This window comes from Anopheles funestus, chromosome 2RL, assembly GCF_943734845.2.
Source record: "Anopheles funestus chromosome 2RL, idAnoFuneDA-416_04, whole genome shotgun sequence".
NCBI classification, from domain to species: domain Eukaryota; kingdom Metazoa; phylum Arthropoda; class Insecta; order Diptera; family Culicidae; genus Anopheles; species Anopheles funestus.
The window spans coordinates 27,279,639-27,306,349 of record NC_064598.1 but is presented as its reverse complement, the minus strand read 5'-3'; the positions used below and the strand labels follow the sequence as shown (position 1 = coordinate 27,306,349).

Here is a 26,711-nt window from a genome sequence, read left to right as displayed (position 1 = left end):
CCGATCAGTTGCGTCAAATCCGCTTAACAGCAGCTAAACGCCCTAATTTTTTTCTTCTCCCAGACTGAGTCGTTGTATGATTTTAAGGAGGGACATTTGATGATGAAAAACCCCCTATGAGGGATTGTAACATATTGATGCAATTGCCCCCTTCTTGTGCAGAGGGACAAACCGGATGGGCTACTGTTAAATGTCAACCGCTAGCATCACTAGGAAAATGATACAATTCACTCAAATTTACTCACTGTGCTGCATAGCTTTTATTTTAGAGGGTTTTTTTTTATTGAAAGGCAAATGCGTCCGCACGGAAGGAAACGAGGGATTCATTGTACGCGAACCATCATTAACCACCGGGTGGTTGAAGTGTATCATGCGAAGAACCAGAAGAAAGAGCTTTCGAACAAAAACACACTAACAACCGGTGGATATGTATCCGGTAGCGAAAACCCAGATCCTTATCGTAAGCTGCTCCCGTTCCATATGGAATTATGGGAGGAAAAATCCTATCCCACCGTTAGTCCGTCCCTTTTCGACAGTGGAGCAGCTGTCGCATTTTCGATCAAGTTTGAGGTTTTTCTTTCTCAGTGTTGAAACATTTTTTTTTTATTCATTTGTTTGCTGAGTCAATCGAAACGGGTGCCTAAAAAGATGGCCGCCGGAGGATGTTTAGTTTATGTATTTTTCGATTTCCTTTTTCCGCCTCCCGAAGCACAAAACCATTCCCCTCCGTATAGGTAGCTGGTAGGAGTGACTAAACAATAAATGACGACAAGATACACACAAAAACCCTCTCACAGGATAATGATTTAGGTGGTAATGATGTTGTGTATTTTTTCTTCCCCCTAATGGGTTTTGCCCCCAAAACCATTATTTTAAGCAGCAGAATGTACTGTGCCGCTTCAATGCTCCAAATAATTCACATCGCTACGAGGGAACTACATACATCATAATTGCATACAGTGTTCCCGCCTTTACGAAAAGGGCGGACAAACAGCCTTTTTTGCTCGTAGTGAGTGCGCCTACACACAAAGAAAAACGTTCATTTTGTCCACCGAACGGGACCGAACGCAAATGGTGTCCCTCTTCAATCGACCGGGGTCAACAACGAGAGTACGATTTACTAACGGGATGGAAGAGGAAAATATAAAAACGTGATCCAAGTAAAAAAAAAGCCCTTTTATTGCAGGACAGTACAAACGGAAATGCGAACGAATGAAGGGTTTTGTTTGTGTTTGTTGTCGGGCAAATGTTAGACGACATGCAGAAAAATGCGTCACTCAATTTGAGGCCTTTCGCATCCCAAAAAGGGCCAAACTGTAGCATCCAAAAAAAAAGTTCAATTGAGCATTACAAAATGGAAGAATTTAACTGATTGTCTTGAATTTTTTTTCTTCTCTCTTTACTGACCGAAGCTTCTTGTGGCTTTTGTGTTTTATTTTTTTCCTTTTGCAAAACTGAACCTTCCACTTCCGGTTGCGGAACTGTGTCGGAATGTCAAAGGGTTTCGGCTGCGATTGCTTGCCAGGAGGAACAAAAAGCCTAAAAGGGTCTCGTTATCTGGTGGAGAAGACATGCCGTTTTGAATGTGAATGCCATTTAATTAAACTGTTATATGTAAATTTCGTGAAATTGTGTATCTTTATCCCCTCCGCGAAAAAAAAGAGGATAGCATTACATTGTAGTTGTGTTTGGTACGGCGTTACAGAGTCGACATAATACCGTGACGAGGAAAGTAATTATACATTTTGCACAATATTTTAATTATGAACCGTTTCGCTTTCGTGAAACAATATCGTTTGGCGGCCAGATAAAGTCAGAACCTAAGCGTATCCCGTCAGCCATTCGACGTGACTGATCCACCTCAAACGCACGGGTATTGAATTTAGGCGCACATCGAAACAACGTTATTCTTCATGTTAATTTCCACACTCGCAGACAGCAACACATATCGAATGAGGATACCGACACGAACCAGAGCAGGAAAACCCCGTAAAAACCACACATTCACCTGCTCTGGACGGTCACTAACGTGCCTTCGCTGATAATAAATACATATTTTCGTGTTACAAACCCCGTCTGGGGTGCGATGGCCAGCCATCCGGGCTGGGGTCGGGCCCGGTGGTCTGCTTTCGATTCATGTGCGCTTTTTTTTTTATTATCATATTCCCTTTGCTCCACAACGTACGTGTCCAGCACAACGGCCATGGTAATGGTTTTAGTTCAATCAAAAAACAACACAAAAAATTGAAAGTAAAACGGAATTCAACGTTTCTGGTGAGCCACCAAAAAAAAAAAGGACGACGCAAGGATCAGTGACTCCAGTTCGGTTCCGTATTTTGGTGCAGGATCAGTAGTCCTGTTTGCCGGTGCCAGGATAGGACACAGGCAATAAATTAAGGACACAGCAGCAAACACACAAAGAAACCTGTCTCCCCGGGGTTCGGTTTTTTTCCATCGTGTCCAGGATCGTGTGCGCAAGCGTTTGTGTGTGTGGTTGTTGTTTTGTTTTTTTATTTTCGCTTTGTTCGTCCTCGTTACAATCCAGCAAGTGTTTCTGGCTGCACGATTTAGTGCGTTCCATTTGGCCAGGTGAAGGCAGGTGATTTGTACGGGGTTCCTCGATTTTAGCTAAAGGTGCGTTCTTGGGCCCCTTTCGATCAAGGGAGATTCTTTAGCTTGTCGAGTGTCGGAACGCTTGTAGACATTTTTTTTCCTCCGAATTTTCGTTTTAACCCACAAAAAATGTTCCTTTTTTGATAGTATTTGAATTTCATCAGTTCATCATGCATGATGTATTTTGATGTCATAAGTCATACAAAGTTAGATACGGTTATATTCACCCTTGTGCTTCGGCTTAACATGTTTGACATGAAACAACAAATTATACGTTCTTCTATTTAACCTTTCTTTTTCTTTGAGTTCTTTAAATTCTACTCATCATGCCATCAGACAGCTCTAGCAGTTGACTTAACACTATTGCGAGAAGACCTACGACGTGATTGAAAATGAACTGACCACAATAAATATAACCACCTTGGTCGACACTTCAGCGTACGAATTTTCATGCCATTCTTAGCGCAAGTTTTTTCTTTTTCTTTGTAAATTTTCCCAACTCCCAAAGGGAAGAAAATGTAAGGTAAACTGTCACCGGGTGGACAGCTTTAATGTGGCTTAAATGTAACCCATCCATTCAATCTGTTTTAATTTCTTTTGTTGTGGAGGCGAATTGAAGATCCGAACAGCAAAAACACAAAACCCCAAATTATTTTACATTTTAAGCTCAGCAAAAAAAGCTTCGAGTGGACGAAGTGTGTAAAAAAACCCTTCGAAATTTCATTGTTTTGTTCTAAATGGCAATTCTGGTGAGTTCGGTTTTATTTCTCACGGCATTTCTCTTTCCGGCATGTTTTTTTCCCAGAACTTTGGCTGTGTTCTACCTTAAAAGTTCACTTGATTCTAAGCCTGCTTGCACATAGGATATTAAATCGAACGGATTTTCGAGGACAGCTGGACTGATTTTCGAACGTTTAAGTGTTTTGATTTCATTCGTTGGTGGAATAGTTTCGAGATACTATCCAAACAAAATAATAACATGAAACGACCATAAATGAAGAAATTAACTTCACTTCATGACACTTTGATTGTTGCAGCGTGACACTCTTCGCGATTACATTTTGTGCACTTTTGCTGCATAACCGTACGTTTTCGATCAGTTTCTCCGTTTTGTCTCTACGGACATGCACTTCTTACCGTCTTACCGTGTTACGCACTTCTACCGAGGAATGCGGAACCGTTTGCAAAATGGCATCAGCATTTCTTAATTAAGATTCATCATAGCCAAAGGACCATTATATGGGTCTGTTCCCCTGATGAACTGTTTGCTCTAGCTGTAACAAAAGGAATGGCTATTTAAAAAAGAAAACCGTTTTTATAAACGAAGCCCAGAGTGCAGCAATCACATTAATGTCGTGCGATCTTCATCGATATTCGATGTTGGGAGTATAAAAACCGGAACGCGAAAAAAAACCCTCACATCCACGGTAGGGAAAATATGTGAAGTATTCCAAATTCCTTCTTGCTAGATGGAGCATGGTTGGAGGTTTTTTTTAATACCTTATTTCACTTCGTTCGATCCCATCCCGAACCGATGATCGGTCGATCGGAATGGAAAGCATCCTTTAATTGGTAGTGCGTGAACACGCCACCGTTCTCCCGTTGCCGTGGAAATAAGCATCACAAGCGCTACGCAAAAGGGGCGGGAAAAAATTGCAATATGTAGCATTGCTGGGTAAGTCGCACAAATCAGTAAACGATCACCAACGATACGCTTGCGTTAATTAATAATAACTTTGTGAAACAGGCACGAAGGTGAACCATTCTTTGCCGCTCCTTTTATTGCACATTTGCTGGCGAGCGGTTTTTGGTAATCGACACTTAATTAATCCATTTTCACACCTTGAGCTTTTTACATGGGCATCGAACCATATTGGAAAAGTGGTCCAGTTGGGTACGCGTATGGAAAACGAAAAGCGTACGAGCAAAACTATTTCCCTAGATTCGGTGGGAATTGTAGCTGCTTTGCTGAAGAGGGCAAGAATTGTTGCGCTCCCTTTTATGGGAATATTAACCGTAAACATAGCGCACATAAAGTATGCAAACATTCGAAACATTCAAAAAAGGGCAATTTCCACGCTTTCAGCTAATATGGATGAGTTAATTATTGAAGGTTGAGTAAAATAAAAAAATTAAAACAAAATGCCCTATTCATGCCAATACTTTTCAATCTAGATTCCCCAAAAAGCGACAGAAAAAACCTCAATACAATAAAAAGAATATTTTACAGTTCGAAGCGTCGATTAATGTCCTTAACTACTGTTTGCACTCACCACACCAGTTCCGCATCGCGATCGCGGTACGATCAATCAAACGAAGCGCGTACAAACTTTTGGCAAATCCTTCCACCACCACAAACAACGACCAATACCCGGTGCATTCTAATCGTGGTCAATTACACGTTTTTAATGCTTCAATTATATTGTTTCACGAGCGTTTGGAGTAACGACAAAAAAGGCCCATGGCAAACGTACCAACTCCAAAGCGTTACCTCAGCTGCGGGCATATTTTGTTTGGTTTTTGCTTCGAGTATTCGACGTATATATCCACTATCCACAAAATCTACCGTATAAGATGCACCACCGTTGAATTTGAAGCATGCTTTCCAGTGTGAGACAACGGCGCTTTTACGACGGCGCATCCGTCCCGCAGACGGGGTTTGGGAAAAGAAAAGGAAACAACAACAAAAAAACGCTCTTACGCGCGGCAAAAAAGAGGCACCACTAAAGCCACTGAATTTACCAGCTGCAGGTGAAGCTATTGGTCGGTCCCTGAAGCAGCCCAGGGTTACTTTCAAGATGCGTAGCTGAAGATGCGGGAACTGAAGTTGGCAACACGATGCAGCACAGCAACAACAGAAAAAAATGAGTGCACTGAAGACATTCATCGCCGTCGTTTCGCAGCGAAAACAAACGAGACATATCGTTAAACCTGTCGCTCGTACGATACGGCTGCCGAACAATGGTCCCCGTTGCAGGGTAACAACAATCAGCAGCAAAAAATCCCCAGAAGCAGTGCCCATCGTTCAATTGCTAATCCCGCTGATTGAATGTCCACCGCGTCCTTATGGAGACCGTCCAGTTTGGGATTGTGCCCGTTTCCGAACGGCAAAGCCTTTTCGTCCTGTGCCAGCGTTCTCGTCAAACCGGATGCTTAAATCGCCTGCCGATCAACTACGCATTGCGACCACGCGCATTTCGTCCTGGCCTTTGACAAAGCGCGGGATGTAGCCACCCCACAAAAGCTACACTGATCAATTGAATTGAATGGCTGCTCCCGTCTGTGTGTGTGTGACATCCGTGAGCCCAACCCTAAACCTCGAGAAAACCCGCCCGACCATGTTCCCATCGGTAGAAAAATGAAACGGGCACCGCTCCAGAAAACTGGAGAACGGTGCCAGAGGGCGATATTTTTTTTCGGAATTAAATTTACACAGTTTGACAGTGTGGGATGAAGTGAATTGGGCAGAACCGAAAGGCTACTAGCGCTGGTTACAAAATCGATCGATGAGGTTCAATCGGGAGCACCACCAAACCACGGAGGTTAACAATGTTTTTGTCAGCTTCGATACAACCAAGAATAAAAGGGCATGAATGGAACACCGTGAGGTTGTACTCTTGATGTGTCCGCGAAGTAAAAAGCTTGGAGGGATTTTTTTTTTCATCCCAAGAATCTTGCAGATTGTGACAAAAATCACATTGTATACAACGGGAAGCATGTTATAATGGGTCATTGGAATGTATGAGACAAGCAGTTAAATTCGGAACTTTTAAGGAGATACGGTACGCTGGTACCGAAAAGAAGATACAGTGGCGATAAATTCTGGGTGGCGCTGATGGCGCTTATACTTGAGAGGCTATTTTTGGAACCAGAGTTTGGAAATGCTGCGAATTCTGGATTTGAGATGTTAAAGATATCACCACGAGCAAGTAAATGGTTCTTACCTATCGAAACCTACTAACTAGCCGTACCCGGTGGAACAGCTTGATCGAAGAGTTCTGTTCTCCATCTGGTTGACTCCCAAGAAAATGGTACGGTAGTCCGGTTTTCTGTTTGGGATGTCTTTTTTTCCAGGAAATTCAACTCTCAACCCGAATACCATTCCGAATGCGTTCCATGGACAAACATTTCTTCTCTATGCGCTGTCCATTCCGCTTAGGTACTACGGGTTGATGCCTATACACGTTTTATGAGAGTTCGTTTTTCTTATTTCTCCACATTCGTTGCTTAATTTTCGGCTTGTCCCCACACGCTTCGTGATTAGAACAACTTGTTCTCTGCCACGTAATCTGATACCGCGCTTGTGTGAGGTTCGACCGTGTAGACTTCCAGCCTTTCGGTTACGATGCTTTGCGAGAAAAACCTGGCATAAACATTGAATTAATTAAACAATTCCGTCGCTAGCCCAGCATCGGGAACTCTGCTCGGGACGATCCAATGTTGGACGGAAAGAAACGCCACCGTGCTGCCACACGATACACGCGGGAAACGGGCTCGGCTGGATCGGAGATGACAGCAGCCATTGGTTCGGACGCGCATCCCATCACACACCCCGCCTGCCCCGTTATGGGGACTTCAGCTGGCAATGGCATGCGTAGATTTATAGATTTCGATCGTAATCGTGCTGATAGGAGTGATCCCAGTTTCTCAAGAGACCCACGGTGGTACAGGTCGGTACGAGCGATCGAACATTGGGTGATCAGTGGCCATCGGGATCCAGATCGGACATCGCGATCTCGCTTCCAAATTAATCGTTGACACTTTGTCGATGACTTGTACGAGATGCGTTTTGCTTACCGAGGCGAGAGATGAGTAGCGGGAGCAACAGGAAAGAAAAAAAAACCGAAAGTGGTGAGAAACAGAGAAACCGACAACGATCGCTACTCCGATGATGAAGAAGTTTAGCCATGCGTTATACACACCCCATTACCTGGTGTTCAAAACACGCGAAATTGGAGCTTGGTTTCGATTCCGATTTCGATGTTGGCGATGATACGCGATGATCGTTTTGTTCGACAGCTGTTCGGAAGGCATTAGCGATAGTTCCCGCACGATAAGAGGTACGGACGGCTACTCTTTCATGCCCTCGCGGGGTAATGATGTTGATGCTAGTTCATCGAGCTATGGGAAACAAAAACCGATAGCGTTCGATTTATGGTCATAAAACTCTCGTAAAAAAGTGGTATCTTCTCCACACAGGTATATGTACCATACTTGACAATGAAGGGTAGGGTAATGCTGCACCCTGTCCCTTCCAAATTCGCTATATTGCTAGCGAATTCTTAAACAACGAGGTTTACAACTAGCGTGGTTTGTTGTAGCATAATAAAATGAACAATAATTCGATGATCGCTGACGCTTGCATTTGGCGTGGTGGAGTGTGCGCGGTCACTGTAAGACCGTACCGTAATCAACTGACATCATGAGATCATAATCATAAATAATGATAAGCATGAGCGTCCGGGATTATGGACGTCCCGAAAACCAAATAACCAATCCACCGGGCATCTTCTCTAATCGAACGAATTAACCGTGAACGAACCCAGCCAGCGTTGGAAAATTATCGTCCTTACGGTCCCGTACGGGTGTTCAATTTATTGCAGCCGGTGGCAGCCGTACTCGTTCGTGGACATTTCACGGATACAATTTGATCGTGATTTGTGTGATTCTACCACGTATAACCCCACCCGCTTACAACCAGGTAGTAGAGATCTAACAAGGAAGATAGCGTCCGGGAAAGATATGTTCCCGTGCGCCCAACAACTGCTCCGGTCCGGAATCCGGGGAGTGGAACAAATTTTTAAGGTTAAAACAATGATACGAAAACACTTCACTCGAGCATGGGATGGCAGACCGAAAGATCCTAAGCTAACCAGGCCAACGGGATGATTGTTCCGTGTGATCCATCTGATCATCCGATGATCCAGCGCCGGAAAAGATGCTGATAGTAATAAATTGTACGTACGTGCCCATGCTCTTCGGGCGCGATACAAGTCACATTCACAACAACGAATCGGCAGATTCGTACGGTGAAGGTGGTCAGATTTCGTACTGTTTTTTTTTTCGTTTGTAAGCGGACACACGCGGGGGATGGGGATAAATCATAACTCCGCAATATGCACGCATGCTTTTTGGGATACCGAGGAACGTGGCGAGTCGAAGGAACTAAAGCCAAAGTTAACAGCAAAGGGAGAGAAGCAAAAGTTGGACAGTTAAAAAACAGCCTATTTTCCTTCAAACCAAAACCCTTCACTGGTGAGGCGAATCCGGTGATGGTGGTGACGTGCCTGTGGTGGATGTACATTAACAGCAGAACGAATAAAAAGGCGAGCAGAAAGAATGGTTCGTTCGTGCTCCGAATCAAATCACAGCGTCTTCTGTTCTGGGGAGCATTGATGTTACCCTCCTGATAGTCGCATCCAGCTCTTGCTTTACCGCGCACGTTGACTAGTTGCCGGGGAGTGTGTATTTTCTCTCCGTACCTTTTTTTGTTGTTGTTGCTGTTCAACTCCTTTCCTTCATTTTATCGCTGCTACACTCGTACACTACACGCTATGCCTCGTGTTCGTTTCGCTGCAATCGTTCGTACGTTGTATTAATGTTATTACAGGTATTTATCATTTGTTTTCTTCTATTACCCACCATTCGGATGGGTTCCTCCTGCTTCCAGAAGGTCTGCTTATCGTATGGAGGCCTAGCTAGGGAGCTTTAGCACACTTCAGCGCATTATGGTGGCTAGCAGGGTTAGGTTGGCTTAACCCAACCCCAAATGGTACACGCGAGGCACGCGTGGTGGTGGCTTGCTGTGTGAGCATTATAAATTTTATGATTTCATTGTTGTTTGTGCTTGTTAGACATGATGTGATGCTGTAAAATATGTGTTGAATAAGGTACACAACCGCGGTCGGTCGAGCAGGAGCAGGGTTTTGTGGTGAAGCAGCGACGTGTTCTGGATTGATATGAATCCAATAAGGGTGGAGTTGTCTGTCTACTATTGAAGATTCTTCTCAACACTATCAGTGTGCTAGAGCTTTGTGTGAAGTAAGCGTTTAAAGTAGAGAAAGAAATAGTTTTATTTTATTATATTACTGACATTTAAACTACGCTCAAAAACAGTACCCAGAGAAATCCTACAGGAATGCGTCATACTTTTCGAAAGAAAAGCCCTTAAAATGCCTTATTTTCTCGACACTAGTTTGATCGATGACCTATCGTACATTTACCACGTACCGGTACCTGTTTTACATTCAGACACGATTTAATGGTGACCAAACACTGGTCCGCACACGACGCATTGTCTCAATCAAAACTTTCATACCCGGCTACTATCGGTTGCAACCGTGACGACCCACAACTGTAAGCAGCGACACACGCTTACAAAAACCAACCAACCAACTCCAACCCGCAAACCAGATACGCATTACACTTGAAGCACGGCGCGTTTTTAATCCCACCATCGGCAAACCGGCAGATCGATCGATCATCTTAACGCACATAAATCAATGAATCACGCCAAACTGTACCCTGCAAAAGGCAATGCCGGAACGGGAGGAAGGTAGGGAAGGTGCACAACGTTCCTCACTTTTTTTAAAAAACCTCACACCGTGCCCCTTAAATTGTCCTGACCCCGAGCTCCGATCGAAACGAATCTCGCACGCTCTCCATCATCCAGTCCGTCCATTCATCCATCGGTCATAATTCTTACACGGCCGGGCGTTTGGTATTGGAAGCAGAATGGAACTACTTCCTTCTGTCCCCTGCCATGGTACGATGGCTTAAGGAGACGGTATCGAAGAGCAGCAAAGCCGAACCGTACGAAAAATCCAAAATCACCCTGACAAGGAGTTAACTTGACTTGTCTTGACGGATCCCGTTCTCGCTCCCGCTCACTCTCAGTACGGATCGGCGCAACAGATTCCTGGCGCAGGGCAGCAATTGGGCAACGATCGGGGGCAATCATGGGCCCAATCCCTTCCGGTCGTCAACGATGCCCCGGGAAGTGTGCGGCAAACCATGCAACGGGTTCGTACCCCGAACATACCCGAACGGCATACGGATCATAATATTATTATTATTATTATGATAATTATTTATTATTTATTATTATCGAAGGCTTCGGTTGCAGCGAGACGCTTTCACAGCCTGCAGCAGCGGGAATGCATCTTCGACACCGGGGCTCGTCACGTTTGCAACGTTTGTGCTGCTGAAGCAGCAATCGCAATCGACGATTCGTCTGTGTATGAATGCCGTACCGATCGGTGATTTGTTTGCTGCTGCATATTTTGTCCGAAGTTTTTTTCTTTCTTTCTTATCACGGCATATTGGCCCGTGGCGGATGCCTTGGATCACTTGCACACTTCAAACGGGTAGCATAGACAGTTGAGTGATTTACGACACGGTAAATAAGGCTATTCTTGAGGGTGGTTTAATTTGGTTTGGTAGTGCAATGTTTTAATACGCTTTGAATTATATGTAATTGAAAAAGTCAAGTAGGGAAAAGAAAAAGTAGCTTTCTTTGGTTTGGGGTTTAACACGTATAATCATAGCTCTATCGATCCAGTATAACGTATTGTCCGATTTACAAAATTCTTCCTAAGCAAACCTATCTTCCTAAGCTTCCTAAAATGATCGATCTATCATTTGATCGTTGCCATCGATCTCTATCCAACGCTTGGGGTTTCTTCATCTTTATAGCCGTACGTCTTTTACACCTGTCTCACTAAGCTTACGGCTAATACTGTTAATCCGATTATCACGAGCATTTACCTCATTCAAATCATTCGATCGATCATCCGATAGCCACATGCAAGTCTCGCACGATATGTATTGTGATATTCAAATCGAGCAGCGACGAGAAGAAGCTCGCAATACCAACCCGTAGCGTAACGGCGTTACATACGCTTTGCATTGTACTGTACAGCTTCATGATCGGGTTCGAGATCTTAACGTTTTGCGAGTTCAAAGCCGTAGATTTCTTCCGATTGCAGTGAGATAAATTTCAATCGCTCTATTTTGACAAGTCACCCAGCTACGGGATGGAATCCCTTTCAATCTCCTCGGTGACTTTCCATCGCAATGCAGGTGTGTGTGTGTGTTTGAATTTATTACCATTTCCTACCGATCAATCTGAGGTGAATTTTTCGCCTCCGGAGGCATTTTTGGTAGGAAAGAGAAAAAAACGGAGGTTGAAACAGCTGTCGAGCGCGTTGCAAATGTTTCATTTAATGCTGTTTTCCACCTTACCACCTTCAAATCGAAACGATGGTGTGCAAGGTGCACTTGCTATTTAATAATTATAATCATTTATTATTATTGAACATAAATTTTTATTCCAACCCATCCCTTCACTTCTCTTTCAATGGGGTTTAGTGAGGGAGAATTTCTCGGCCGCTTATTTTTGTGTCCGATTTTTGCTTTCAATCCATTTGATTTCCGCCATAGAATCAATGCTCGACGGTCGGTGGTGAAGGAAAGGGCAGGTTGGAATGGTTGAGATAGAGGTGGTAAATTTTTACGACAGTATTCAGCCACTGGTGCGGCGGCACGATGTGCGGCAACGGCGGCAAATATCTGTCAGCTTGGTTGGCAGGTTTATGGGCTCAACATTTTATGCTGGGAAATATGCAGAGGTATGCAAGTATATGCTACCGCCATCATCATCGACAGTAGTGGCACTCCTCTTCTCCTTGTGTGACACAAAGATTGGCGGAAATCGGGCGAGAAACTGAACGGCTCTGTGATGGGTGCGGCTAGCTGCAAAAACCTCATTGCACCATTGTATCCGTGTAGTAAACGCGAATAAACTCCAAAATTCCCTCCGGCAGCGTTTCCTTTCGGTACGGTGATGTATGGGTTAGCACTGGCAGAAGGGAGTCACTTTTTGCTGACCGTTTGAGACTGTATTTTTTTTTGTTTCATTCGTTCGCTTGCTCATTTTCTCGGCACCTCAACGATCGGTTGTTGCGATCGGTGCCTTGGGGGGTACTGTGTCCTTCTGCTGCTACACCGGTTACATACTGTACTGTTAACCAGTGCCGAACCAAGTTCCTGTACTGGTACAGCGACAAACGAAGGTACCAGGCAAGAAAACTACGCCTTAAAGAAGGTGCAGCATTTTTCATAATTCCACCTATTAAGGGTACTGTTATGACGAAAAATTATACTCTTACACACGCATACAAATATCCCGTACATACTAAGGGTACTCGGTAAACTTGAGAGGCCAAGAGATGAAGTCACTTGTGTCCGGATCTGGCCCGAGCAAAGGGTTTTGAGATGCATTTTAAATAATACAAAAAAAAAATACACAAAGCTTACAGAACCCAGCTAGGCATGTCGTACAGTGAATTTGTCCATAAAATGACCCACCGTTGTGCGCAAAATCTCCCCATAGCCGGAGGATAGTTATATACAGGGGTTTTGAGATGAGAATGGCAGATTCAATACGATTTCTAGATTCTTTTCTTGTTGAAGTGAAATGTGTAGATGTGAAATTTTCTCAAATTTGCCATTCTTTTGGAAGATTAAATCTTCCACGATTTTGGAAAAATCGACGTAGCTTTGTACAGAAGCAACTCCATTTTGAATAAAATCTTTAAAGCAAAAACACATTTCAACACCTGTACTTTGGCTATTTCCAGATGTTGAACTTGAACAGTGTCTTTACTAGAGATATTTTTATTAGAGAAAAGTCAAGCAACTTCATCGCTTATACTCGAAAACCCTGTAAAGGTATTTTGTAACACGGAACAGTCCAAAACCTGCTTTTATATGTTGTATCCAGATACGATGATCGCATATAAAAGCGGCGTAAAAATGGTTATTGGTAAAAGTCATACATTGTAGTGTTTTAATTTAATCATAAAACTATCTTGCCATATATGTCTTATCGGTTTCTTATCCTTTTCTCCTCTCTTTCTCTCTCTCTCTCTCTCTTTTGCGTTTCCTTCACAGCATCCCGCATGACCTCGTCACACGTTTCACCCCAAGTCTGCCGGCCACACTTCCACGGTCCACTATCCTGGTTGAGCGATCCACCCAAACCGATAGCATCCAGCAGTGCGTGGGGCAGCCCATTCGCCTGCCCGCAGGACCCGCAGGACAAGCTGAGCCAGGTGCAGACGGGCCAATCCGGTCAGCATATCTTCTCCTTCCCGCCGACCCCACCGAAGGACTCGACGCCCGACTCGGTACAAACAGCGCCGGCCGAATATCAGGCCACGATCAATGCATTCATGCACCAGGCCCAGGTCGGGTCGAGCAATGCGATCGGCGGTGTGGGTGTTGGTGGTGGCGGTGGAACCGGCCAAACGGCGGACAGCTGCGGGCTGGACGTGAAACCTTGTCTCACCGGCGGTAACGGATCGGGCGGTAGCGGAGGCGGCAGTGGCGGTGGCAGTGGAGGCCAAAACCAACCAAAGCAGCGTGAAGGTACGACCGGCAGCGGGACGGTGGGTGGCGGCAACGGTGGGGTAACCGGTAGCCATAGCAATGGCGGTCAGCCGACCGGAAGTGGGCTCGGCGGTGTGCACGGTGGCCAAAGCAATGCGGGCAGCGGAACGACGTCGCACACTTCCGGTGCAGGCCTGTTCGATGGGACGGGCCAGTCGGCGTACGGGGGGTACGATACGAGCGGGTACGGTTACCACCATCAGCACGGTGGCGCCTCGTTCGGACAGTCCAATCCCCGTCCTGCCATGAACAGCCCGCACATGAAGCCGCAGCGGACGAAAGCGCGTACGAGTGCCGGTAAGATATGGACACTGTGGTGTTTGTGGATTTTTTTGTTATTTACTTATTTTGTTTCCTTTGTTTGTCATATTTTTTTTGTCGAAATGTACTAACATATTTGCTTTAGTTCTTTGCTTTCATTACTTTCTTACAAACCGCCTGTTTGGTGTAGTATGTTTTTTCTTTCATTGTACAAATCGTTTTGTGTTTTTCTATGCTTTTCACTTTAATGCTTTTGTGTTTCACCGTGTTAACAAAGGATTGGGTACAGATAATTGAAACTTCTTAAGACAAATTTGATCTTTGCACTCTGCTGCAATGGGAGATTAAAAGTGAAACTTTTCAAATTATGCAAATAAAAAGTATTTGCTCGATGATCGATTCGGTTAGTGGAAACTTCATCCGTATGGGACACTCGCATCGATGTTGTCTTGTTTTGTTTTTAATTAGAGTGCTTACTGCAGCACCAAGCGCACGGAAATTCGTTTTCTAATAGCTCCAATTTGCACCAATTATATCACGATCTGTGTGAGTTGCACATAGTGAAGAAAACCAAATTTGTATAAATATATGTTCTGTGTTACGTAGAAAAATATGCAAAAAAAGTATGTGTGTCTGAATTAAACCTCCAAAACATTGATCTTTACCTCACGTGCTTTGATCACGATTAACTGGAGCTAATTAAAAGCCTACAGTGCAATGGGCAAAAAGTCGCAAATGTTTCACAAGTTCATCCACTAAAGTACGGTTTACGCAAAAGGCTACGACAGCCGGCCGAGAGCTATGTTTCCTGCTCGCTAGACGGCGTCGTTCGGACGCGTTACACAGATTGCATTGTTTTGGTTACATAAACAAACCACTAAACTACTTGCACTTCCTTTTTGAATGGAGTTTTTTGTTGTTTTTCTTTCCCGTAAGCTCTATTATCTCCATCTACCTCACTCACTCTTGCACCGGGGGGTTCTTTCTTCCCCTTAAAAAAAAGTGCATTTTTTCCGCGCACACACAAACACGCAGCGTTGTACGAACACACGCGTTGTGTGCACGCTCGCACTGCGCTCGCTCATCGATTTGCATCTTCTCATTACCGATGCGTTACCTTCCAAAGCAGCAAATGCTTTACAAACGGTCCGCCCTGGTTTCTGGTATGAAGCAAAAAAACAAAAAAAAACAAAACGGGTGGGCAAACGGAGCCGGTGGCTGATTTTATGCACCAAGGGCACCCCAACAACAATGGCAAACCAACAAAAAAAAACTTCCAAACGTAACGTTTTTGCATTCGCTGGGGAAGCGCAACAAACGTCCAAGGAGATCGGTGGTCCGGTTTTTTGAGTGAAAAATGAAGTTGAGAAGCACGAAAAAAAAAATAAAACATATATGGGACTAGGCGACTCCAAACAGAAAGGAAATGCTGTGCTACTGCAACACAGCAACCACTGTGCACCGTAGGGGGTAGAGAGCGGGATGGGAAAGAGGACGGAGGGCGGGGGGGGGGACAATAACAATGGAGAAAATGGAAACTGCAGCGCATAATGGCGTGGGATGCAACACAGTGGAATGCAAAGCGGCGCACTGCGGCTGCTGGAGGGTTGGACATTTTTGTAATAAAAAATTGCCACAATTAAATAAAATGAAACTAACATTGGCTCGATCGGCACCATTGCATTGCGATAGGGTGGAACGCCAAACAAAGCGATGGTTGATAGAAAGGAAGACAAAATTATGTACCCAGTTTTCTTAGGATGAAAATATTTAATTGTCCTTTAGTGTTCTGATGTGATAAAGTTTACTTAAGTCAGAAAGGATGTATAATGAAAGCATATTTTTTTACTTTGTACAATTTCTTGTAACTATTTCCAAACGAGTCACGCCTCATTTTGCTTCCAGCGACAAACCACTTTACGCACGCTTTCCCATAAACTCGATGGGAAAATCGATTAAACTGCTCCAGGTTCATCCGGCATTAGAACGATGCAAAGCAGATATTGTTCTCGCCATTTGCTATTCAAATTGCATCTCGTGACCTTGATGTGCTACAGTGGAAAAGATTGCGGAAAGCGAATTAACACCCTACCGCCAAACAATCGATGCACCTTGACTGCTCGATGCCAAAATGACGAATTGATCAGACAAAGTTTCTGGACAAATTATGGAAAGGGCTCACGAATCTGATTAGCAGTACGAAGCCGGCCCGGGGGGGAAGCAATACATCATCAGCGAGATGACAAAGTATCGCATGATAGTGCACCGTAACAAGGTGATACAGTACGTCTACGCAACGCTCCGTGCTCCGGCAACGCTGGTGCTGAAAAACTTTTCCTTCCCAAATTCCAAAAACCGTCGGCACCTAGCGGTTGGCTCCAGGGCAGTAAGCGTGGATGCCACACTTCACCACAGTCCGGTCAGTTATATAAGCAAAACACATTATTTATTGCATTCCCTTCCTTGTCGGCCATGCACCGAATGCCCTTCGTGCGTTCGTGTCTGTGAATATGAATGTGAGAGCAATATTCGCATTCGCTATTGTTCTTTGCCGTTGCGGGTTGGGGGTGAGGAGGTTTAGGTTATATTGCATCCAATAAACGGTACAGCGTAATGGTCATTAAATGGAAACAGAAACATTACAATCACACTACTAAAACCATGCACCACTGGTTCACCACTTCTCAAGGCGGAGCTGATGCTTTCTAGCAGCCCGCATTAGAACGCGTTCGATGTGTTCTTTGACGATCGTCAATTGGGTCGTCAGATCGGTGGAGAATTCGCCCTGTAACACGAAGGCAACAGGAATGCAGTAGAGCACGGGTTCGATTTGATTTAAAACGGCCCACGTTAATGGAACACGCTCGTAAAATAATAAAAATCATAGTGCGCAAACGGTGATTCCAAATCGTGGACATCAACTGCCGGTGAGTGCGTTCTCTCTGGACACGCTTTTCACAGGGTTCCGGTTAAGCGCACTTCAATCACCGAAACCGCGGCACTTGCTGCTTTTTTTTCTTTTTGACCATACGGTACTGCACTAGCGGACCAACGGAGCACTGGAAAGACGGCACTCGAAACACGCAATTTTCGGCGAACGAAATTTATTAGTACCACTTAAGTGTGCTCTTTTTTACCGCTACCAGTACGAACGGCACGGAGGCGTTCTGTACGCGCGGTTTTGCGAAAAAATCCAAATAAAACACCTGCCCACACCTGATGCATGGAATCGTGAAACACTGCTAGCTCACGTCCCATCCGGATCTGGGGACGGGAGCACGCGAAAAGGCATGTTTAGATGAAGTTCCGTGTATAAGATCGATTTGATCTCCGACTCGTCCAGGGGTTTTTTTTGGGGAACTCGTAAAACTTGAGTTAGCGGGAAGAAACTAAACTTTAAACTGGCAAGTGCGTCCACACACACATGCGCATTACTTTGCTTAACTGGAGGATATCTTGTAGACTTCCCTCCCAGAAGACTGGTAGCCAAGGGTTGCCACTCGGACGTTCGCTCAAGGACACTCCCGTGGAGCACTTGCCGGACACTTGCCAGATTTGCCGCCAACTGTCAGCCGGGAGCTTCTGCATGGCGGCACGATGGCTTTGACGGGAACTTGAGAGTACTTTTCAAAATGATCATCAAATCCCAAATAGACATACACACACACACACACGCGTGGAGTTGGATCAGAGTTGAACATCGGTGAAGAATGGTAAGAAGCTGGTAGTAGAGGAGCTTCAAGAGTTTCAACCCTGCGAGAGTCGATTTTTAATGAGGTCAACGAATTCCGGCAGTTTGTAGTTTTGAGTTTAAAGATTCCTAGAAAACACTCGTCCAAAATTGGACATTAAGCAGCCGTTCCGCGCGGATTATGTCATCGGTCATGTTATGTTTTGCGGTATCAGGGTAAGCATGGTAGCTGCTACCAGTGTTGTAGATCACTATCGTACAGCATCACAATGGTAGGAAAACAAACTGGAGTGTAAGAGTGGAAGCTGAATACTGTTTACAGTATCTTTAGTCAATGAAGAAAAGGGTAGCGCAGTAACACAAGATGTATACGAAGACATGATCAAATTTGTTATCAAATGCATATGAGAACTGTGAGAAATAGACATAATTGTAGTGTCTTTGGGGAAAGAGTTGACCATATGCCCATAACTTGAAGAGAGGTACCTGAAATAAATAAAATTAAAAATATACAGGCACTAAACTACTGCACTTGACTTTACTTCTTACAGACCCCCTTTTTTTTATTCGACCACTAGCCGAATGTTAATGAGTATGCATAAAGGAAGCGGTTGCATCGTACCGTGTGCAAGGTATTTTGTACAGAAATAAAGTAGATTTATGTGATTTTATAATTTCTTTCCCTTTCCTTCTGTGCAAAAAAAAGTGCAGGCCTGCTGCACTAGCAGTTTCGGCAGCAAGCTGCACTCATTCGTTGCGAAAGTCGGTAAACCGTGCAATGCAAATCATTTGGGACAATAAATTGTAAGAAGTGCTGGGCCAGCAAACATCGGTCACGGTCCAATATAAGGTACGCGGAAATGTTTCCACCATGCGTTCCGTATTTTTACCTTTATGTTCTTCATAAATTTCAATTGAGTCACCTTCGAATGATTCTATGTGACACAGTGTATTAACTTAAGCTAGATATCGTCTAGTGGATTTTTCATCCAAAGGTGAAGGTAATAGATATGAGCGAATCCAACCAAACCGGAATTCATCTCGTGCCAGGTGCTACCGTGCAAGAAAATGCATCCGGGGAAGAAAAATGCATCCATCGTTGTTCGATCGTGTTACGTGATCGTTCAACATCGGCACGCACCAAAGCTAGCTTTGAAGACCGTGTTAAAATGTTCCGTAAGACCTTAAATCACCCCAAGGGGGCGAAGAATGCCTTCGGTCAGAAAGCCGGTTCCGGCTGGTTGCACACCCGAAAACGGTCTATTTTGTAGCAGGTAGCTGGCAAAAGCTTACAAAGTACTTGTGGTCTATGGACTACGGTGGCGGCAGCGATCTTCAACTTTGCTGCCCAATTGCACTTTGGTCGGTGGCTCTAGTGGCTACTCCAACTGCCTGCGCGTAGGTCAGCTACGAAATCGATGCGATGTCTTCCCGGAACGCCGAAAGAACCGCGAAGCGAGTGAACGGCTAGCATTAGAGACGAACGTGCACTCACGTTGGAAGCAATTGAAGTTTCGCATAAATTAAGACGAAAGAGCGAGAGAGGGGCTACAAACCTGCGAGGGCTGGTGTAGGGGATAGAAAATATATAGACATTTCTACCATCCATCCACAACGGCTATCCATCTAAGCCACAACTTAAATCAGTGTAGCAAAACAACGCACTTGAAAAATCGTAAAAAAAACTGAGAAGCTATTGGAGGACCACCAAGAAGGTGATGCTGGTGGTGCAGGTCGCTGTAGAGGTGGCAAACTCTCTCACAACCATAAATTAAACCTCAATGCTCCATTGGCGAATCTCCCGATCCGGTGGGGGTGGCGCGGAGAGGAACTGTAGTGCGTTCAGCCGCACGGTGGCGGTAGGGTCATTCCGAGCTGAAGGGAAACCGGTGGGCCCCGAAGGGAAGCGGGTATTGACGCTGAAGGGCGGACCGTTGCATTTTCACGGTTAAGACCAGCGCCGTCATCACTGCAACGTTGCACGTTCACACATTCATAATAGGAAATTCAAACTTGAACACGAAGTTAATTGTTGAAAAACAGTTCAGGTTCGGGGCAAGGGCGCAGTGTATCGAACCGGGTGCTGGGCGGAAGTGATGCACGATTCGTTTAACACATGTATGCGCTGTTGTTTGCTGCTAGCGATATGCTCCTGTGCAAGGAAGCAGCACGCTCGAAAAGTGCATCACCGTGCATCGTTCGCTTTGTTCGCCCATACCAGCATGCGAACGCGTGTGTGTGTTTCGCAAATGATGTCATAGTGCGGAGCATCATTGGCGGTACACAGGTAACAAAAAAAACAATAGGGCAACGGGCACCATACTCGAACTGGAGTGCATATTTGATTAAAGAGTTTATGGTTGTAGAGGGTTGAAAGAAGAAAAAAAAGTCGCTTATTGTTTTCGATGTTTTCAGGGGAAAACTCCTCTTTTCTTCTCGGTGGTTTGTTTTCCCAGTTGTGGAAAGTTAATTAAAGAACCACTCCTGCAGGGATGGTATTGCAAATTTGAAGGCGAATAAATGGTGAAGGATGCAAAAATGGACGTGACATTTTTAACATTTTCACACCGCAAACCATGGTAAATTGATAGCCGTGGAATGTAGCAGTCGTTTTGAAATATAAAAATACATTTAAAAAAACTTCAAGAGGCAAGAGGTTGTTAAAAGTAGCATAATTAAAATGTACCAGTCGACTAGCGTACATTTAGCAAAAGCAAATAAAAACAATTTCTACTGGCGCCTTTTTGTTGTGCTCTTGTTGTTGGTAGGAAGAATTCCATTCCCAACGCAATCCAATTAGGCATCTGACTCGCCCGTATGCTACGTATGCTGACGATGCAAAAAAGCAATCCCAAAGGTACCCCTAAAACAATCGTTCAACAAACAAAAAAATAAAATACACCACTCTAAGACAACATAAATCCTGACCAAGCACAAGCGTTCCAGCGCTTGGTGCCAAGTGGTGTTGAACTACGGCTACCTAGGGTATTGCCGTGGGCAGGATTGAGGGCATTCGAACATGCCCGACACCAGCACGATCATCATCCAGGACGAACGGTGACATGAACGGCGACACGAGAAAAGGTAACAGCAGCAGCAGCAGGAAAACGGCTGCCTAAAATCCATATATTTTCCCCGGTGTGACAGTTTTTGGAATTTTATACTGTCGTTTTGTCGTTTTTTCGGGAGTTTTGAAATGTCGATCTCTGGACCGGACTACACGGGAGCATTAGAACCATCGGATCCTGCCGTCCGAGGGCAACGATTTCGTGAGGATAGTTTTGTTTCTTATTTTCCTTCTCCGTGTCGACTATTCTCTTCCTCCCGAACATGGCAGCAGTGGTTTCGTTTTGTTTTAGCTCACCAAAAAGGCGTTAAGTCCTTTTGGGTCAGGAAACTGTATCGTGCTTGTTAGTGCCGGATCCGTTCCCTTTGCCGTCAGATGATCACTTGTTTACGATCGCAATCGGGTTTTAGTTTTGCGTTGGGTTGTTAGTTGTATTTGAGTCATATCACGACCGTTCGGTACGAACTTCTGAGATCTCCGTGAGGAACCGGATTGGTTTAGAAGCATTTCGGGAATGTGTACCCCAACGATCAAGCAGTTAATGTACGTTCTGTGCGTGTGCTGCTAACAAGACTTGTCGTACAAGATGCTTGTGGCAAAGACGGAATCGATTTTTTTTTATTGAAGCCGTGAAGAACATTGCCAGTGGGAGAAAATCACTCTATATCCCGTACGGTACAGTTGTATCATCCCACACGCAAAACCAAGTGCGCCTCTTGGAAGGATATTTACAGCTTCAAAAAGGTAGCACACACAGGTAGAGTGAAGAAGGATACAACACAACAACAAAATCGTAACAAGGAGTGAGAAAACTCTTTTGCTCGAGTGCCGTATGTAGGTTAAAGCAACAACAACAAAAAAGGTTAAATTTATTGCGCAATAAATTTAAGTATAGTACTACAAAATATGTTACTCTCAGACAAAAGATCTGTTCAACACTTACGGTTCAAATTTCTGGATGACACCTGATGTCTACCTGACCGTACCCTGGCGCTTTAGGTCTCCGGATGGCTGTGTAGAAGAAGAAAAAAAATCTTGTTTGTATTTAGACTCATCGTAACATCGGTGGGAATTTGTCTAAACCGTTGTGTTAACGTTTGACCATTTGTTGTTATGTTACGTTTTCTTTTACCTTATCGATTATATTGTTTACAGTGATTTTGTTTTCATAACTTTTGTGTTTGGTAATAATAATGTCCGTATTTGCTTTTTTGTGTTTCACCACTACACTGCGTGTCTATGTCTTACTGTTTGGAGATTGCTTTTGAGGAAGTAGTAAAGCAATGTCCTGACCTTCATGGTCTTTGTACTTTTTCGTAATCTATTTTCAGACAATTTTTTATGCACAGCTCTAGTACACTAACCATACAAATTCATGCTAAATAATGGCTTCAACATTTCTACAAAATCATAACATAATCTGATGAGCCGTTAGCCGATAACGTTGGCCCAAAATAAACCCAAAAACATCATTTCCTATTGTTCGATGCTTTTCAAAACAAACAAAATTATTGTACCAAACGATGAACTAAATTAATTCTTGACCTTAAATTGCGCATCGGAACAACCTTCCAAAATAATTCAAACATTAATTGTTGCTCATCCATATCGCGTACGGGTTGTTGCATAATTGTGCTGTTCCATCGACCCAACGATGGTGCATTGATCGCTGATTAGTAGCGCATTAAAATTAACCCATTCTAGTCGAATGCTTTTGCATGCGAGCCATTATCTAACGACCAACAACTGTTCCGGCTGCGATGGTAGAAGTAATTAAGAATTTTGCATAAAATTATAGCGAGTCACTGTCAAGGCCGTATGTTCGTGCTGAGTTCGCCAGCACATCACCTTCGGGTGGGTGCATAAACGTAATGCATAGGTTGAGAGGTTTGCGTGCCAAATTCATCAGTTTATTTTTAGATGCGCTTTACTAGCAGAAATAAAAGCGCGTAAATTGAATTGATATGATTTTTTTTAATGATTGAAATTAGTTTAATTGTCGTTGTTACAATTAAACAAAAAAGTGTTCAAGCTTTAATCACTAGAGAATTTGATATAAAAATTAACCTCAAATTTCAATCTTCAAGGTTTTTTTGAACACGTCAAACTGTAACATAATTGGAGCGATATTTCCCTGTATTTCCTCTTACTATTCAAGACGATTGCAATAAGGCTTTGGCTACGTTTGAAGAATTTTTCCCATAATTTAGATCTTGCATTCACGGGGTCTATCGGCCGAAAGGTTTGTGTTACAGCCTTTGCTTCAGATTGCTTGCCTGTCTGTAGTCACGAGGACCTACAATGTCGATCCCAATCCGCGTCTCATCGCACCAGAAAGTTCGTGGATAATGATCAACCCCGCAAGCAATGGGTGAGGAAAGTAAGGAATGTTTAAATACCTGTAACTTGTCCTCAACACATTGTTTATACGAGTTAAACAAAACATTAGTCAAGGGGACGGTTTCAACAGTTTCGCCCTGTACCCACATATTCGCCATTGAGCCATGATCGTTACGCCTTGGGACGACTGCACCGTGCTGCACCGTGGAAGGACACACGAAGACGACAAGCCGTTCGAGCAAGAGAGGACAACAAACGTTTGGGATTTGGATAACAGTGTATCCAACGCGGTAATCCAACGCCACACTGCTTGAGCAGCTTGCCGAGACACGAGTACTAACGGCAACGACACCGATCCTCTCGCATTCGTCCGTTTGCGCGAGCTGCGAGCTTCCATTTTCGGGAGCCTTTCCTGGGTCTGGGAGCAAAGGGTTACGAACCCTCATCCACCACAACCCGACACGGTGGCTACGATGGCAGCGATTTATTTAGGAAAGATCATTAAGTAACTGATTTATTATCGGTCACCAGCGGGATCGGACTGCCGAGAGGGACGGGGTTTTTCGGTCCACTCGGTGTCTCCTGGCGGGTCTCGAGTCGTTCTTCGGTCGAGCGTTTTGTCTCGGGTGGCTCTTTTTTGTGTGTGTCTTCTTTCGATGATTACTTCCTCACCAGCGCATCCTCCACGGCCACGGGATAGGTTAACAGGAAAACTCCAGCAAAACTGCCACCGTCTGGTCAGTGTTTTGGGAAAGGAGTCTGTCCCAAAAACCTGCGCCCGACTGGTGGCGCTGGTGGTTTATTTTGGTTTTCTTTTCTCGGAAACAGAAGCGAGCAAAGCGAAAACAAGCGCAATATATACCTTGAAGGGAACGAGCGCAGAACGAATACGTGATACGGGAAATGGAGAGAAAGCAACGGGAAGACTTCGACGCACACAGCGGCTGTGACGTGTCGAGAGACCGGTGGGAAAGGCTTCACGAAATATAAATGAATAAAATTTTTAATTTATATCATCGCTACCGAAAATATGTACGCCTCCGGATGGATCGCATAAGAATGCGAGTGAAAAATGACGATCATCGCACCACCGCTTTTTGGGGTTCTCGGTTTTCTATTCCTCATCGCAACCGTAGTCCCATTTCCTACGGTTATAATTGGGTATCGTATCGAAACACGGTTCCCAATCAGGACATAGAGAAGAGAATTTATGAGATTTTGGAGGGTTTTCTTTCTTGGTGGTTCTGTAGATACGTTTCGCGCTTGGAAATCCATACAAAACTCGCCAGAGCTTTTGGCTTAACTCCACACCTGCACGGTGAAGTGTATTTTAGAATGCAAAAATAGGAGATTATAAATTTTCTTAAATTAAATCAAGATTGAATGGTCATAGGCAAAAGTGCAAATGTGACACGATTAGGGAGACCATGATGATGCTACCACGTTTGTCAAATTGAATAACACCGAACATTTTATGGTCTGTTTCCTGTTTCGGTGACAACGGAACGGACGAATAATTTGACAACAAATTGGTGAATATCTGTTTGATATGCATGTGTGGGACATTAACTCTGTAACAGGTACCTTCGGTCGACAGAATCTTTTGGTGGTATTCTTTAGAACTATCAACCGAAGTATATTTCACTCACATAATTAGTCTAATCTAACCATGAAAAGTAAACTTCAACCAACATAAAAGTCAATTAATGTTAACGGAACTGTATGCCCAGGGAGTTAAACGTTATTCTAGGAATGGCCCATTCTGCACCTGATATTACACCCTTAGCATTCGTTATCCAACACAAAATGTGCTGTAATCGATGCGATTTATGAAGGTTCCATCAAAAAGCCCCGAGTCAGTCGAGGATCCAATTAGTTCCCATGAGCATCTCCCCAATGTGGGTAAACTGTCCCAAGAAGGTTTCGTTTCGGATCAACTTCTCCATCGGTGGGAAATGAAGAAGCTGTACCAATGGGACCCATCTTCCTCAGCATCAAGTGGAATGAAATATGGCAAATGCCTGTGATTATGATGTTATGGATGATGATTATTAGAAGGAATCGATTTAGTTTCCGTTCCCATCCTTTCCCAGACGTTAACGATGCTTTGGGACATAGCTGGGCGCATACAGATCATCGTCACTTCACGGAGTGTCCTCGCACCGATATCGTTGGAAACCCCTCACGAATGCTCACTCATTCACGGCTTGTATATATTCGAGTCAAGACAACCGAAAAAAAACTGCTCAACTTCTGGTCGGCAAGCAGAGATCTGCCAACTTTGTATGCTGAGACAGGAACAAAAATGGATAAATAAAATAAATCGTTAACAGTGAAAGCCAAACAAAAGCACAACACACACACACTCTCCAAGCCGGGTGGAAGGTAGCCAATGATCAAGGAAATAACATTTTTCTTAATAGATTCCTGTTCACCGGGTCTAACGGGCTACCATGCCGGGCCATGAATGGTGTCCCCGGGCAGAAACAAACAATGTCTTATAAAAATTAACAAGAACAAGATACTTAAAAGCCAACCGGGGGTGCGATTTTCTACCCCATCTGTTTCCTCTTTCTCTCTGACACACACGCACGCACACCGTTCTGCATCCATTTCGTTCCGTTCTCTAAGCTCGCGACACCAAAGAAAATCACATAAATATCGAAATAAAAATGTTGTTCTCTCTGAATAAAATTATCTCCACCCCGGTGTCTCCCGAACAAGCGTTCCATCGCAGCACAAAACCCCGCAACTTCATCCAGACTGAAGCTGTCGAAGAGGAAGCTCGCTAAAAACTTCACAAAACTAGTGAGACACGGTGAGGAAAGCGAGATGAGGGAAAGGCAGAAATGGAACCCCCTTCGCCACATTCTACACAATCGATGTGTACGCGCGAGTGTGTCGAAATGTCGAAAGCGAAATCGAGACTAATTTATTCCATAACTTGTTAAACGGTTAACTAATATTTGATAGTGGGCAGCGCACAAGCACAGCGCACCCGGTGACTAACCGAACACCACCTTCACCCGGTGTAGAACCTGGTGGCAATACCAGGTTGTGGGAAAAATTCGTTCCCGATCGATCGAACCGTTGTGTGCGGTGCGGTTATGTGGGCAACCTCCGCGACAGGGTGGGCACGAAAGGGTATCCGCAGTTTCGTCCTTGTCGTCTAGTTGCGGTTAGCATAAAAAATGATGCCCCGTTTGCTTGGCGTTCGGGTTTTGCTTCCAGCGTTGATTCTGATTCTCCCCCGGTTTACCAGTGGGGTTTTCATTCAATGTCCATGTT

The 26,711-nt window shown here is 44.3% G+C and overlaps 1 protein-coding gene and 1 long non-coding RNA gene across 9 annotated transcripts in view; one reads left to right on the top strand and one right to left on the bottom strand.

Moving 5' to 3' along the window:
* Positions 1-26,711, bottom strand: part of LOC125765357 (uncharacterized) — a 130,595-nt gene that overhangs the window by 21,856 nt on the left and 82,028 nt on the right. The window contains exon 2 of the long non-coding RNA XR_007418545.1: positions 22,027-22,094. This is a non-coding gene — a long non-coding RNA (uncharacterized LOC125765357). The remainder of the gene's footprint in view (positions 1-22,026; positions 22,095-26,711) is intronic.
* Positions 1-26,711, top strand: part of LOC125765310 (GATA-binding factor C) — a 102,077-nt gene that overhangs the window by 39,070 nt on the left and 36,296 nt on the right. For 7 of the 8 annotated variants that reach the window (XM_049430311.1, XM_049430310.1, XM_049430307.1 and 4 more), the window contains one exon: positions 13,567-14,361. In XM_049430311.1, the coding sequence (XP_049286268.1) occupies positions 13,567-14,361 (795 nt within the window). The remainder of the gene's footprint in view (positions 1-13,566; positions 14,362-26,711) is intronic. The other variant, XM_049430312.1, reaches the window with a different exon arrangement.